This window comes from Carcharodon carcharias, chromosome 6 (genome assembly GCF_017639515.1).
Source record: "Carcharodon carcharias isolate sCarCar2 chromosome 6, sCarCar2.pri, whole genome shotgun sequence".
In the NCBI taxonomy this organism is placed as follows: Eukaryota; Metazoa; Chordata; class Chondrichthyes; order Lamniformes; family Lamnidae; genus Carcharodon; species Carcharodon carcharias.
The window spans coordinates 173,429,027-173,444,178 of record NC_054472.1 but is presented as its reverse complement, the minus strand read 5'-3'; the positions used below and the strand labels follow the sequence as shown (position 1 = coordinate 173,444,178).

General features: G+C 44.8%; 1 protein-coding gene across 1 annotated transcript in view; it reads left to right on the top strand.

The window, feature by feature from the left end:
* LOC121279061 (piezo-type mechanosensitive ion channel component 2-like) overlaps positions 1 to 15,152 on the top strand; it is a 1,076,252-nt gene that overhangs the window by 824,336 nt on the left and 236,764 nt on the right. The window contains exons 22-23 of the mRNA XM_041189919.1: positions 478 to 606; positions 5,894 to 6,094. Coding sequence (XP_041045853.1) covers positions 478 to 606; positions 5,894 to 6,094 — 330 coding nt within the window. The remainder of the gene's footprint in view (positions 1 to 477; positions 607 to 5,893; positions 6,095 to 15,152) is intronic.

Sequence of the window (15,152 nt, the reverse complement as noted above, 5' to 3'; positions counted from 1 at the left end):
CTGACAGGCTGAGAAGCATTCAAACAGCGAAAGTGAATAGCTGTTGTCTTGCGTAGGTAAGGGCCCGCTGTTCACAGGACTTTTTCTCAAAGTGTACTCTTTGACAGATTTACTGTACCATCTGCTTGCTCTCTCTGATTTGCAGAGAATGCGAAAGCAGGATTCTAATGACTTGGTTGGTTAAAGAACAACGGCAAAGACCACTTCAATTGCAAGTGGATTCTGCCCCACTGCTAGCCTTTTCGAATTGAAATTCTCTCCAGTCAATTTTTTAATATTTGGTTTAACATTGGTCATTTTTTTACTTTTCTAATAGAATGGTTTTTTTTGTCAGTTATTATTAGTCATTAAAATTATTAAAATTAGTCAACTATTTCCATTGGAAGGGAAAATAACTGAAAATCGACGTATTTAGTACTATTAACTATTTATATACTTAATACTCTAAGTAACATACTAGGACATTTAATTCCTCAGCCACAACTCAATGAGACAAATGTAGAGAAAATTGAGACGTTGAACAAATCAGTGCTTTACGCCAGCCCTGTTGATCCAGCAAATTGGATTGGACTAAGAAAATCTTCTCCACTTCTGGTATACCTTAAGGTATGAATTTACTATAAATTACCTATTTTTTTATTCTAGCATTTATTCAAGAAAACACAATGGTTTTCTCAGGAGGAATCAAGGAATGAATTAGAATTTGAAATCAACATAGAAATTATGCCCCCGGTGGACTGTGATCTTTTGTACATCCTTCAGCATTGACTTATGCACAACATTGCCTACATTAAAACAAATGAATGCTTCCATTATTGAGTCAAAGTGTGAACACTATCATCCGCCAATGGCTTTAAAAACTGTAGCTAAATGCAACAGTGAAAATGACGATTGTTGCATAAAGTGTTTGTGATCAAACTCTGACTTTTCAAGTTCGACTCAGGTTTACAAAAGATACCAATGAGGGGTGTTTATATCATATTCCCATGCTATTTGCAACAAACAATTTAAGCCCAAGAAATCGATACACCGACACTGATCAGTGATAAATGTCAAATGACAAGTGTCAGATAACTATTGAATCATTTGACATTTTGCACTGAGAGAACCCTTTTTTGTCTACTCAGTCTTAGGGTCTTAGGCATAGTTTACATGACTCCTAGCATTTTCTTGTTTTTATTTCAGTTTTCCAGCAACCGCATTATTTTGCTTTCATATTAGTATGTACTCCTAATAATATGCTTGTTTGTTTGAACTGAAAACAATTGGATTATCAAGTAAATTGAATTGTGAAAGCTGGAATTTAGTGTTTAACTAGATTATTCATTAGATTATTTTAATTAAATGACTCTAATTTACGAATAGGCCTTATGCTTCTTTAGGAGCAGTGAAAGCACAAGATAAAACAAATATAAAAACAAAACTATATTAAAAAAATCTCTTAAGAAAATTTGACTTCGTGTTCTCAATCCCCATTATAAGCACTGGGAACTCCACAAGCACATGTATAGCAGCAAGAGTTGGCCATTTAGTCCCTCAAGCCTGCCCTGCCATTCAGCTAGATCATGGATGATCATCGACCTCAACACCGTTTTCCCATGTTATCCCCATATTGCTTGATGTTATTAGTATCCAGAAATCTATTGATCTCCAACTTAAACAAACTTAATGACTGAGCTCCACAGCCCTCTGGGATAGAATGTTCCAAAGATTCACTACCCTCTGAATGAAGAAATTTCTTCTTATCTCAATCCTAGATGGCCTGTCCCTTATTCTGAGACTGTGTCCCCTGGTTCAAGAACCCATCCTTCCTGCAACTACCCTGTCTAGCCCTCTAAGAATTTTGTAAATTTCAATAAAATTACCTCTCATTCTTCTAAACTCTAGAGAATACATGATCTCTTTAAAGACCAACTTCAATATGGAATTCAACTTCTGAGACATTGAAAGGTAGATTAATGGAAGGGAGAGGGGAGGTGTAAAAAATTAGATCTGGCATCATTCCTCTAATAGTATCACAAGAATTTGAGGAACATGCTACATAATTGATCAAATTCACTGCAGGATTTTGAGTAATTTACTGCAAACATTACGAGCTGTGCTTCTGGCCATAGTAGGACAGGCTAGATCCAAAAGCAAACAGCTATCGTGGGTCTACTTTAATATGTTTCCATGAAACTATAAGGACATAATTTTTCCAGGCTGTTGGAGATAGGTTCAGGGCACGTGGGGTGGGATTGTCTCAGAAACTGATGTCTGGTCGAGCACCCAACATGGTCCTGCCCTGTTCTGTTCTGGCTTTTCTAAGGTCAGGATTGGAGGAGACCAGTCAACTCCTTTTGATCTGTTGAGTGAGTAATTAAGTCATTGTTGAGTTGTTAAAAAGCCAATTCTCTAGCCCTGAATGCTGGATTTCTCAGCTGTGGAACCTGTTTCTTGACCTGGCGGCAATTCACCAGGATCACCAAAGTGAGTGCATAGCTAGAAGAGTTTCTTCAGTAAGACTGACAAGCTGGGAAAGTTTTGATCAGTTACACTGAAGAGCTCCAGCTATGGCCATTGAGAGACTGTTGTTCTCTTAGAGAGTACTTTCGCTGCTGGACAGGTGATTGCCAACTTCGTGGAAGGCACTTCTCCTGTTTAGCACTTCACTCATATGCAGCACCCTTCAGCATGGCATGAGAGCAGTTTATGCAACTCTTATTTGCTACCTCTGTTGATGGTCAAGAGCTGAGATCACACCACTGCCAACTGTTCCAACAGCAGGAGCAACATCATCAGAAGCACCAACTGCCTTTTCCTCAGCTGCATGCTCCTCCATTGACAGATGGGATAGACACAGAGATCCATCTGGAAGGAAGCGAGACCCCCAACAAAGGGACTTCTGGCAAAGGGTCAGCTCTCCTGACCAGTGCCTCAAGAGGCTCAGACTCTCATGGAAGGTCATCTCCAAATTGTCCCAAGCTATCTTACAGCTAATTAATTAATTTTGAAGTGTAGCTACTATATGCAGTCTGCATCCTCCTGCTATAATCTATCTCAATCCTCCAATACACCTACCTGCTTTCCTGGATTCTGGCCTTGTGAAGCAAACTTCTATTCAAAAGGCCTCCAACATGTCAATCAGAAGTACTTTAGGCTCCACAGTAACATTGCACCTCCATTTTCAAACATGGCATCACAAGGCAACACCTGGATAATGATCTGGTGAACTGTGCCAAGTATTTCATAAACTACTTCTACAAGTTTGGGTTGAAGGTATGTAGCATATAGATTTGAAATAAAATCTTACTTATCTGTGCCTCAGTAATCTTAAATATACGAAGGAACGGACAGGCTGAGAAGCTTTCAAACAGCAAAACTGAATATCTGCTGTCTTGCGTAGGTAAGAGGCTGCTCAAAGTGTGTTCTTTGACAGATTTGCCACACCACCTGCTTATCCTCTTTGATTGGCAGAGGACGTGAAAGCAGGATGCTGATGACATGGTCGAGTTAAAGAACCGCGGCAAAGCCCACTTGAAGTGCAAATGGGTTTCTGCCCTGCTGCTGGCCTTCTCCAGTTGAAATTCCCTCCATTCAGTTTTTTAAACTCTGGGTTACGGCAGCTCAGCAGTTAAATTCTGCACAGCATTCAGGAAACCCATCCTTCTAGGTTTCCAAAGCGTACCTCTGCCACCCTACCCCGCTCCCCCTGCACAAAACTTAACTCCAGGCTAAAATTCAGGCCACGGCATCAGGTTCCACATGTACACTGTTGACACTCAACTCTACCTCCCAACATCTCTCTTGACTGTCTCTGTTTTGTCAGACTACTTATCCAACATCCAATCGTGGATGAGCCACAATTTCTTCCAATTAAACAGTGGAAAGAGCAACGTCATTTTCTTTGGTCCCTAGCACAAACTGTGTACCCTTACCACCAATTCTAACTTTATTCCCTGGTATTGTTTTAGATTGAACCAAATTGTTTCGAACCTCAACTCAACTTATGACTCTATATCCTTTACGTGAGAATGACTAACTAGCTCCACCTCCACATCACTACCTTTGCCTAAGTCCATCATCTGCCTAAGTTCTCATTCATGCCTTTGTCACCTTCAGACTCAACTATTCCAATGCTTTCCTGATCAACTTGCCATCCTCCATCCACATAAATATGACCTCATTCAAAATTCTGCAGCTCCTATCTTATAATTGTACCAATCTACTCACCAATCATCCCAGAATCTCCTGATCCTGCTCAGTGTCAACTTTTGTCTGACTACACTTCTTTGAAACATCTTGGAATATTTCTCTACATTAACTGAATGTGTGTCAAAATTAAATTGGTGCCTTAAAAATGATAAAGTATACTTTGGAATTTAAAATTTAAGTATCAGATATCCATTGAACTCACCAAAGGAAAGACTGATACACGTGATAATATTTCGAACTCAACAAGGGCTCTGAAAATTCCAATTCATCCTTTCATTATGTTTCATTTTTTAAAATCTATTTCCTTGTCTTGTATTTCCCATACATCCCCATCATTTATTGTTCCTAACTGTCGGCATTGCTCAGTTAGTAACTGTCTGGCTTCCTAATTCAGGAGCTTGTGGCTTCAAACTCCACTCCAGGACATGAAAGTCTTGACTAAGCTGTGCTATTATTATCAGAAATGCTATTCTTTTCTTTTATCTGATTCTACCTGTCTGTTCAGATACATGTCAAAGACTCAATGGTACAATTCTGGTGATGCCATTCCTTGCTTAACCAAAACAGATGAACAAATTATTTATCTCGAAAACAAAAATACCTGGAAAAACTCAGCAGGTCTGGCGGCATCTGCGGAGAGGAACACAGTTAACGTTTCGAATCCGAATGACCCTTCAACAGAACTAAGTAAAAATAGAAGAGAGGTGAAATATCATCTGGTTTAAGGGGGGGCGGGACAAGTAGACGGCCAGTGATAGGTGGAGATAACCAAAAGATGTCACAGACAAAAGGACAAAGAGGTGTTGAAGGTGGTGATATTATCTAAGGAATGTGCTAATTAAGGGTAGAAAGCAGAACAAGTAAGGTACAGATAGCCCTAGTGGGGGTGGGATTGGGTGAAGGAATCGAAAAAGGCTAAAAGGTAGAGGTAAAACAATGGATGGAAATACATTCAAAAATAATGGAAATAGGTGGGAAAAGAAAAATCTATATAAATTGTTGGGAAAAAAAGGGGCATCCGAAAGAGGGTGGGGAGGAGAGAGTTCATGATCTAAAATTGTTGAACTCAATATTCATTCCGGAAGGCTGTAAAGTGCCTAGTCGGAAGATGAGGTGCTGTTCCACCAGTTTGCGTTGAGCTTCATTGGAACAATGCAGCAGGCCAAGAACGGACATGTGGGCATGAGAGCAGGGTGTTGTGTTGAAATGGCAGGCGACAGGGAGGTCTGGATAATGCTTGCGGACAGACCGAAGGTGTTCTGCAAAGCGGTCACCCAGTCTGCATTTGGTCTCTCCAATGTAGAGGAAACCGCATTGGGAGCAACGAATGCAGTAGACTAAGCTGAGGGAAGTGCAAGTGAAATGCTGCTTCATTTGAATGGAGTGTTTGGGCCCTTGGATGGTGAGGAGAGGTATTTTTGTTTTTGTTTTGGATTTCCAGCATCCGCAGTTTTTTTGCTTTTAATTATTTATCTCATTGCTTTTTTCTGGAAGTTTGCTGATTGCAATGCAGCAGCTATATTTACCTACATAACAACAGTAACTACACTTCCAAATAATGCGTTGTACAGACAGACACCAAGAGTACCTTCTGACTTTCTGGGATGTCTAGAGATTTTGAATATTGTAAAGATTAGCTCAAAATATATCTTCAGAAACTTCAAGAGTAGCAAATTTATGTTTTTCTTCTCTCTTCTAGAACAACCTGTTGATTCTTGCTGTTTTAGCATTTGAAGTGACAATCTATCGTCATCAGGAGTACTTTAGGCTCCGCAATAACCTTGCAGCTCCAGTAACGAAAACCATCTTTCATGGCATCACAAGGCAACACTTGGATAATGGACTGGTGAACTGTGCCAAGTATTTCATAAATTACTTCTTCTACAAGTTTGGGCTGGAGGTATGCAGCATATTGATTTTAAATAAGTTCTTACTTATCTACCTTAATAATCATAAATATCCAAAGAAACAGAATAGTACGTTAAAAGATGTGAATGGTTGGAAACAAATTGTAGAGTATTAAGACAGCACTGCACTACGCTGGTGGGAATCACTGGTTTGAATTTTATTTTTAACGCTTTCGCGGGATGTGGGCATTGCTGGCTAGGCCAGTATTTATTGCCCATCCCTAAGTGCCCTTGAATCCCTCAGTTTTTGGTAACATAGTAGAATGTTACAACACAGAAGGGGCGGCTTGAAGGCAGGACGGAGAGGAAAGTTTCAAACCTTGACCTTGTGTCAACGGTCTCATGCGTTCTCACCTTTTGACAATCTTGCCGGAGGCAGGTCATCACTGGTAATAGCTATCCTCAACGGCAGGCAGACAACTTGAATAAATTTGGGTTGACTGGGAACACCGCCAGGAACTTCCCAGTGGTGGATGAGTCCCCACTGAGGGTCAAGTCCCACAAGTGCCTGGAGGTGGGTTGCCAGTGGCTTGACTTGGGGGGGCCTGCAAGGCCCTGTGTTCTAACTCCTGTTCCCACACAACTGAAGCCTCAGCCATCACCGGGCCACAGCTGTGGCTGCTATCTAGCCTGTGGAGGGCTTTACCCTTAACAGGGTTGCCTGGCTGCTGCTGGTCATCATTTATTTTATTAAAGTGAATATTTTCAGAGGGCACTTCAAGATGGAGATGCTCTCACAGTCCATATCCTACAGTGACAGGACCAACCTTGCCACAGAGTCCGGTGTGCTTCTAAGGCTGATGGCCCACTGATTTGGCCTGCAGTCTCAGGAACCCGCTTGCTATCTTCTCAATTGACCACCTATGGGAAGATCTCCCAAGGGCATTTGGCCCATCATGCATATGCAGGCAGGTTCTTTGAAAGAGCTATCCAATTAGTCCTGGTCAATTTCCCTTTCCTTACAGATCTGAAAATTCTTTCCCTTCAAGTATTTATCCAATTCCCTATTGCAAGTTATTTTTACCTCTGCCAGCCAAGGTGGGTGGAGGTAATCTTTTTGCCTCTGTTTGTTAGTCTGTTTGTAAACAATATGTCTCAAAAACTACTGGACAGATCTCAGCAAAACTTAATACACAGGTAGAACATAGCCCAAGGAAGGGCTGATTATTTTTTGCTGTAGATGTAGATCTGGATCCTGGAATTTTTTAAAGGATACGGTAACGTTGGGAGATAGGGCAGACTGACTTTTTTTTTAGAATGCTGTGGATTGTTTTATTTAGAATGTTGTTGACTGTTTTAGAATGCTATGGACTGTCTCAGCTGCTGTGGTGTAGTTTGTCACTGTGTCAAAATATGAGCAGAGTTTTCAGAGCAGGTTGTTGGATGTGGATTGACCTGAAGCCTTCTCAGTGAGATGAAAACTCTTAATAAAAAGATTTATTTTTTCAGCTTTGTATTTACAGAGCATCAAGCAGCCAGGGAAAAACCTCAAGGAAGTGCAGCATAATTGTAATAATATTGAGCTAACGTAGCATGGCAGAGGTATGCACTCTACTGAGTGCCCTCTTCACTTGTATCTGCTTCCATCACCCTTTTGAGCAGAATATTATAGATTATAACAACTCACATAAAAAGTATTGTCCTCATCTCAGTCTCATGAGGGTGAGGGGAGGGCAGACAAGACGGGGTAGGGCGCTGGAACGCAGGGTGAGGGGAGGTTATGGGGGGTGTTTTGAAAGGCTGGTGGGGGGCTGTGGGGGGGGGGCGGGGGGGTGAGCAGGTGGGGGGGTAGATGAAACCATGGAGCCTTGCAGGGGGAGGGTGGGGGGAAGGGACCGGGAGCAGTGGAGGGACCATGGAAAAGCAGGGGACAATGAAGAGGGGAAACATGAGACAGTGAGGAGCGGAACAATGGGACAGTCAGGGGGGGAAGCATGGGACAGTGAGTAGGAGGGGAAGGTTCAAAGGGAGGGGTCGGTCGTATCAATGGTGCAATTTTGGGGGGCAGTGATAGGGTGGGAGGGCGAGGGTCCTTCTGTGATGGCTGAAGGGCTGGTTTGAGTGGCTAGAGGGGATACCTTAGGGGTGGGCAGGATCAGGACAGGCATGGGGACCATGATAGGCGCGGGGTCATCGGGAGGGAAGGCATGTGAAGGGTTATGGTGATGAGCTGAAGGCTGATGGGTGGGTTTCAAGGGTCAAATGGGAGAGTGAAGATAACACTGGTGGGGGTGGGTGTGGTCAATGGTGATGCGGAAGTAGGGTGGTGTGGATTACAGGAGGAGGGTGGAAGGTGTTGGAAACAATTTGAAAACTCAAGCGCACCAGCCTCATGCGAAGACCCAGCACTGAGTCCACACCGTCAACGTCCAGCTCAAGAAATGCTGCTTGGGAGGAGGGTCATCGGGTGCGTCGAGCTGAAAGTTAGGGAACCCTGCTAATCTATCCTGAAAAGGGAAAGGTCTCTCACTAGACCCAGAAGGGCAGTGGAGGGAAAGGGAACACTGTACTTGGGAGGCTTCTCGCACACGGCTCGCAAGGGCCTTGACAAAGAGCAATACCTCTTTGCGCAGCCATGATTCAGGAGGACATCGATCCAACCTGATTTGCAGGGGAAGAGGGCATGTGCACAGGCAATAACACCAGCAGCAAAAGAAAACCCAGGACAACTCCGTCATGTGTGAAGATTAATATATTTTCAAAGGTACACCAACTGTTTACAATGATTCTACAACTGTGCAACCAAAGTGAACTTAATACTTCCAAATTTTACTTACCTTACCATTATTTCCAGGTGCTTCCCCGAAATCCATAAGACCATAAGAAATTAGGCCATTCGGCCCATCGAGTCTGCTCCACCATTCAATCGTGGTTGATAAGTTTCTCAATCCCATTCTCCCGCCTTCTCCCCCTAACCTTACCAATCAAGAACCTATCAACTTAGTCTTAAATACACTCAATGACCTGGCCTCCACAGCCTTCTGTGGCAATGAATTCCATAGATTCACCACTCTCTGCCTAAAGATGTTTCTCCTCATCTCTGTTCAGAAAGGTCTTCCCTTTACTCTGAGGTTGTGCCCTCGGGTCCTAGTCTCTCCTACTAATGTAAACATCTCCCCCACGTCCACTCTATCCAGGCCTTTCAGTATTCTGTAATTTTCAATCAGTTCCCCTCTCATCCTTCTAAATTCCATCGAGTATAGACCTACAGTCCTCAAACGTCCCTCATATGTTAAGCCTTTCATTCCAGGGGTCATTCTCGTGAACATCCTCTGGACCCTCTCCAGAGCCAGCACATCCTTCCTGAGATACGGGGCCCAAAATTGCTCACAATATTCTAAATGTGATCTGACCAGAGCCTTATAAAGCCTCAGCAGCACATCCCTACTTTTATATTCTAGTCCTCTCGAAATAAATGCCAACACTGCATTTGGCTTTCTAACTACCAACTCAACCTGCAAGTTAACCTTAAGAGAATCCTGGACTAGGACTTCCAAGTCCATTTGCACTCCAGATTTCTGAATTCTCTCCCCATTTAGAAAATAGTCTATGCCTCTATGCTTCTGACCAAAGTGCATGACCTCACATTTGCCAACGTTGTATTCTATCTGAAACTTCTTTGCCCATTCTCCTAACCTGTCCAAATCCTTCTGCAGCCTCCCCGCCTCCTCAATACTACCTGTCCCTCCACGTATCTTTGTATCATCTGCAAACTTAGCCAGGATGCCCTCAGTTCCTTCATCTAGATCATTAATGTATAAAGTGAAAAGTTGTGGTCCCAACACTGACCCTTGCGGAACTCCACTAGCCACCGGCCGCCATCCTGAGAAGGACCCCCTTATCCCCGCTCTCTGCCTCTGCCAGACAGCCAATCTTCCATCCATGCTAGTACCTTGCCTCTAACACCATGGGCTCTTATCTTACTGAGCAGCCTCCTGTGTGGCAGCTTGTCAAAGGCCTTCTGGAAGTCTAAGTAGATAACATCCATTGGCTCTCCTTTGCCTAACCTACTCATTACCTCCTCAAAGAATTCTAACAGATTTGTCAGGCATGACCTCCCCTTGATGAAACCATGCTAAATATTCTATCATGACTTCCAAGTATTCTGAAATCTCATCCTTAATAATGGACTCTAAAATCTTACCAACAACCGAGGTCAGGCTAATTGGCCTGTAATTTCCCGTCTTTTGCCTTACTCCCTTCTTAAACAGGGGGGTTACATTAGCTATTTTCTGATCCTCTGGGACCCTCCCTGACTCCAGTGATTCCTGAAAGATCACCAATAATGCCTCCACTATCTCTTCAGCTATCTCCTTCAGAACTCTGGGATGTAATCCATCTGGTCCAGGTGACTTATCCACCTTCAGACCTTTCAGTTTTCCTAGCACCTCCTCCTTGGTAATGGCCACCATACTCACCTCTGCCCTCCGACTCTCTTGAACTTTGGGGATGTCACTCGTGTCTTCCACTGTGAAGACTGACGCAAAGTACCTATTCAGTTCCTCCGCCATTTCCTGGTTCCCCACTACTACTTCTCCAGCATCATTTTCCAGCAGCCCAATGTCCACTTTTGCCTCTCCCTTACTCTTTATATATCTAAAAAAACTCTTGCAATCTTCTTTTATATTACTGGCTAGTTTACCCTCATATTTAATCTTCTCCCTCCTTATTTCTTTTTTAGTTGTCCTCCGTTGGTCTTTGTCGGCTTCCCAATCCCCTGATTTCTGACTGCTCTTTGCCGCATTGTATGCTTTCTCTTTAGCTTTTATGCTGTCCCTGAGTTCCCTTGTCAGCCATGGTTGCCTCGTCCTCCCTTTAGTATGCATCTTCTTCCTACAGATGAATTTTTGCTGTGTCTCCCAAATTACTCCCAGAAACCCCTGCCATTGCTATTCCACTGTCTTTCCTGCTAGGCTCATCACCCAGTCAATTCTGGCCAGCTCCTGCCTCATGCCACCATAGTTGCCTTTATTCAACTGTAATACCATTACATCTGATTCCAGCTTTTTCCTCTCAAATTGCAGGGTAAATTCTATCATATTATGATCACTTCCTCCTAAGGGTTCCTTCACCTTAAGCTCTCTTATCAAATCTGCCTCATTACACATCACTAAATCTAGAATTGCCTGTTCCCTAGTAGGCTCCACCACAAGCTGCTCCAAAAAGCCATCTCGTAGACATTCCAGAAATTCCTTTCCTTAGGATCCACTACCAACCTGATTTTCCCAGTCTACCTGCATATTGAAATCCCCCGTGATCAGTGTAACCTTGTCTTTCTTACACGCCTTTTCTATCTCCTGGTGTATCTTGTGCCCTACATCCTGACTACTGTTTGGAGGCCTATACATAACTCCCATTATGGTTTTTTTACCTTTGCGTTTCCTCAACTCTACCCACACAGGTTCTACATCATCTGACCCTATATCATTTCTTGCTATCGATTTAATTTCATTTCTTACTAACAAAGCAACCCCACCTCCTCTGCCAACCTACCTATCTTTTCGATAGGATGTATATCCTTGGATATTTAGCTCCCAGTCCTGATCCCCTTGCAGCCATGTCTCCGTAATGCCCACCACATCATACCTGCCAATTCCAATCTGTGCCACAAGCTCATTTACCTTATTTTGTATCCTGGGTGCATTCAGATACAACACCTTCAGTCCTGTATTTCCCGTCCCCTTTCTCATTGTCGTCCCTTTATCTGATGTGCTTGAAGTTAGATTTCTAGCCCTTTCCAAACACTCTGTCCTATTTTGTGTTCTGGAGACATTAATAGCCTCTCCTGGGCTCTCCTTTCTTTTCAGTTTTTTTCATAATTTTCCACGAAGTTGAATCCACCGCAGTGCCCCACCCCGCCCCCCCCCCCCCACCTCCACACGCTAACCTGCTGCTTTGTTTCCCATTAGTCATACTTTTTGGAGTTTTACCCTTCCCTCCCCTCCCACTTTCTAGTTTAAAGTCCTGTTGACCACCCTTTTTACCCTTTTTGCTAGATTGGTTCAGGTGGAGACCGTCCCAACGGTACAGATCCCTCCTGTTCCAATACTGATGCCAGTGCCCCATGAAATGGAACCCCTCTTTCCCGCACCATTCCTTTAGCCACACGTTTACTTCCCTTATTCTCGCATCCCTGTGCCAATTTGCACGTGGCTCGGGTAGTAATCCGGAGATTATAACCCTTGAGGACCCGTTCTTTAATTTAGTTCCTAGTTCCTGATAATCCCCAAACAGGTCCTCTTTCCTAGTCTTACCTATGTTATTAGTCCCGACATGGACCACAACAACTTGATCCTCCCCCTCCCTCTCCAATATCCTTTCAAGCCGGTCAGAGATGTCCCTCAACCTGGCACCGGGCAGGCAACATACCATGCGGGGCTCTCGATCCTGCTTACAAAGGAAGCTATCAATTCCCCTAATTATAGAATCCCCTACAACTACCATGTATCTTTTAGCTCCCCTCTCTTGAATGGCCTCCTGTGCAGTCAGCTGGCTCATCCTCCCTACAGCCCTCTTCCTCATCCATGCAGGAAGCAAGTACCTCGTACCTGTTGGACAAGGTCAAGAGCTGAGGCTCCTCTGTTCCTGAACACAGGATCCCTCTACCTGCCTCACTTGCAGTCACACCCTGCTGACCCTGACCACTGACCAGACTTGAAGTACTTAATCTACCGGGTGCGACCACCTCCTGATACAAAGCGTCCAGGTAACTCTCCCCCTCCCGGATGTGCCGCAGCGTCCGGAGCTCGGACTCCAGCTCATCAATTCTGAGCCGGAGTTCCTCCAGCAACCAACATTTGCTGCAGATGTGGTCACTGCGACTCACATTGGGATCTGCAAGCTCCCACATCATACAGCTACAGCACATCACCTGCCCAGCCATTGCTACTTAGATAATTAATTAATTAGCTTTGCAGTATTTCTTTTTAAAATTTGGAACAGATTTCCTACCAACCAATCAGGTCACAGCTTTCCTGTGATGTCACTTTTTCAGTTTTGGCTTCAGTTACTCTGTGCCCAGGGGTCACCACTCCGGTGCTCCTCCCTCCGAGTCTGCTCCCTAGAGACAAGGCCACGAATCCCCGAGGTAAGCTAGATTTATACTCACTACTCCGGTGCTCCTGCCTCTGAGTCTGCTTCCTAGAGACAAGGCCACGAATCCCCAAGGTAAGCTAGATTTATACTCACCACTCTGGTGCTTCTCCCTCTGAGTCTGCTCCCTGGAGTCAAGGCCGCGAATCCCCGATGTAAGCTAGATTTATACTCACTGCTCTGGAGCTCCTTCCTCCGAGTCTGCTCCCAGGATTTACTCACTAATCAGCTGCTTTTTCTTTAAAATCCACTTTCAGAAGGCAGGTCTGGTGCACTCCTGAAGGCACTGCCTCTTCCTCTTTTTTTTAGGTTTCAGGAGGAGGGAGGGATGGAAACACTACAGCAATGTAATGTTTGGGGCTATTCCATTCTTTGATAGTGGGTCCTCCTCGATTCCCTCATGAGTCATGGTGGCTGCGATGACTTCTCCCAAAATGCTTCAGTCACTCCTCACCAGCGCCCTCTGTTGGATGCCCTTCCTCCTGCTGAGTGCAAGAGTCCTTCTCCTTGATTCCCTCCTGAGTCACGGTGGCTGCGATGACTTCTCCCAGAATGCTTCGGTCACTTCTCACCAGCGCCCTCTATTGGATGCCCTTGGTCCTGTTGAGTGCAAGAGTCCTTCTCCTCATTCCCTCCTGAGTCGCGGTGGCTGCAATGACTTCTCCCAGAATGCTTCAGTCACTTCTCACCGGCGCCCCCTGTTGGATGCCCTTCCTCCTGTTGAGTGCAAGAGTCCTTTTCCTCGATTCCCTCCTGTGTCGTGTTGGCTGCGATTACCTCTCCCAGAATGCTTCAGTCACTTTTCACCAGCACCCTCTGTTGGATGCCCTTCCTCCAGTTAAGTGCAAGAGTCCTTCTCTTCAATTCCCTCCTGAGTCGTGGTGGCTGCGATGACTTCTCCCAGAATGTTTCATTCACTTCTCACCAGCGCCCTCTGTTGGATCCGCAGCAGTGCTGGAAACAGCCTGCTGATCACTATGCCCTCTTGTCTCAGATGACATTTCTGGTCGTTCACTAGAGGCCCGAGACCTAGAGGACCCTGGCCTTCTCAGCTGTCTCAGGGGCTGGAGCTGATGGGGTCACAGGTAGAGGGAATTTGGAACGCATGAACATCCTTGAAGAGCCCTGATGCTTCTTCTCCCTTTGGGTGCCCAAGGGCTATCCCTGACTTCTTGAGGAGAAGTGGCATCTTGTGGGAGGTCTAGCTGCACTGTCACCCTTTCGTGTAGCCACTTCAAAAGCTCACCCATGGCTCCAGGGATGGAGTGCAAGTCTGAGTGCATCTCCAGTAGAAACTGGGCATTCTGCTGGACCAAGGTCTTGTGGCATCCACCATCCTGTACATGAAGACCTCCATGCACTCACATCTCGGTGTCACTACATCAAGGAGCACACGGATGCACTCCTCTGCCTCACATGCCACTCTTTTGACGGCCTCTGGCACCTCTCAAAATCACAGAATCACACAGTGCAGAAGACGCGCTTCGGCCCATCGAGTCTGCACCGACGTGAGAAACACCTGACCCACCTACCTAATCCCATTTACCAGCACTTGGCCCATAGTCTTGAATGTTATGATGTGCTAAGTGCTCATCCAGGTACTTTTTAAAGGATGTGAGACAACCCGCCTCCACCACCCTCCCAGGCAGTCCATTCCAGACCGTCACCACCCTCTCGATAAAAAGGTTTTTCCTCACACCCCTCTAAATACATTGAAGGTGAGAGGAGAAAACTTTAGAGGAGATGTGCCGGGCAAGTTTTTTACACAGATAGTAGTGAGTGCCTGGAATTTGCTGCCAGAGGAGGTGGTGGAAGCAGGTACAATAGTGGTGGTTAAGAGACAGCTTAACAAATACATGAATAGGATGGGAATAGAGGGGATATGGACCCCAGAATTGCAAAATGTTCTAGCATGACAGGCAATATGATCGGCGCAGACTTGGAGGGCTGAAGGGCCTG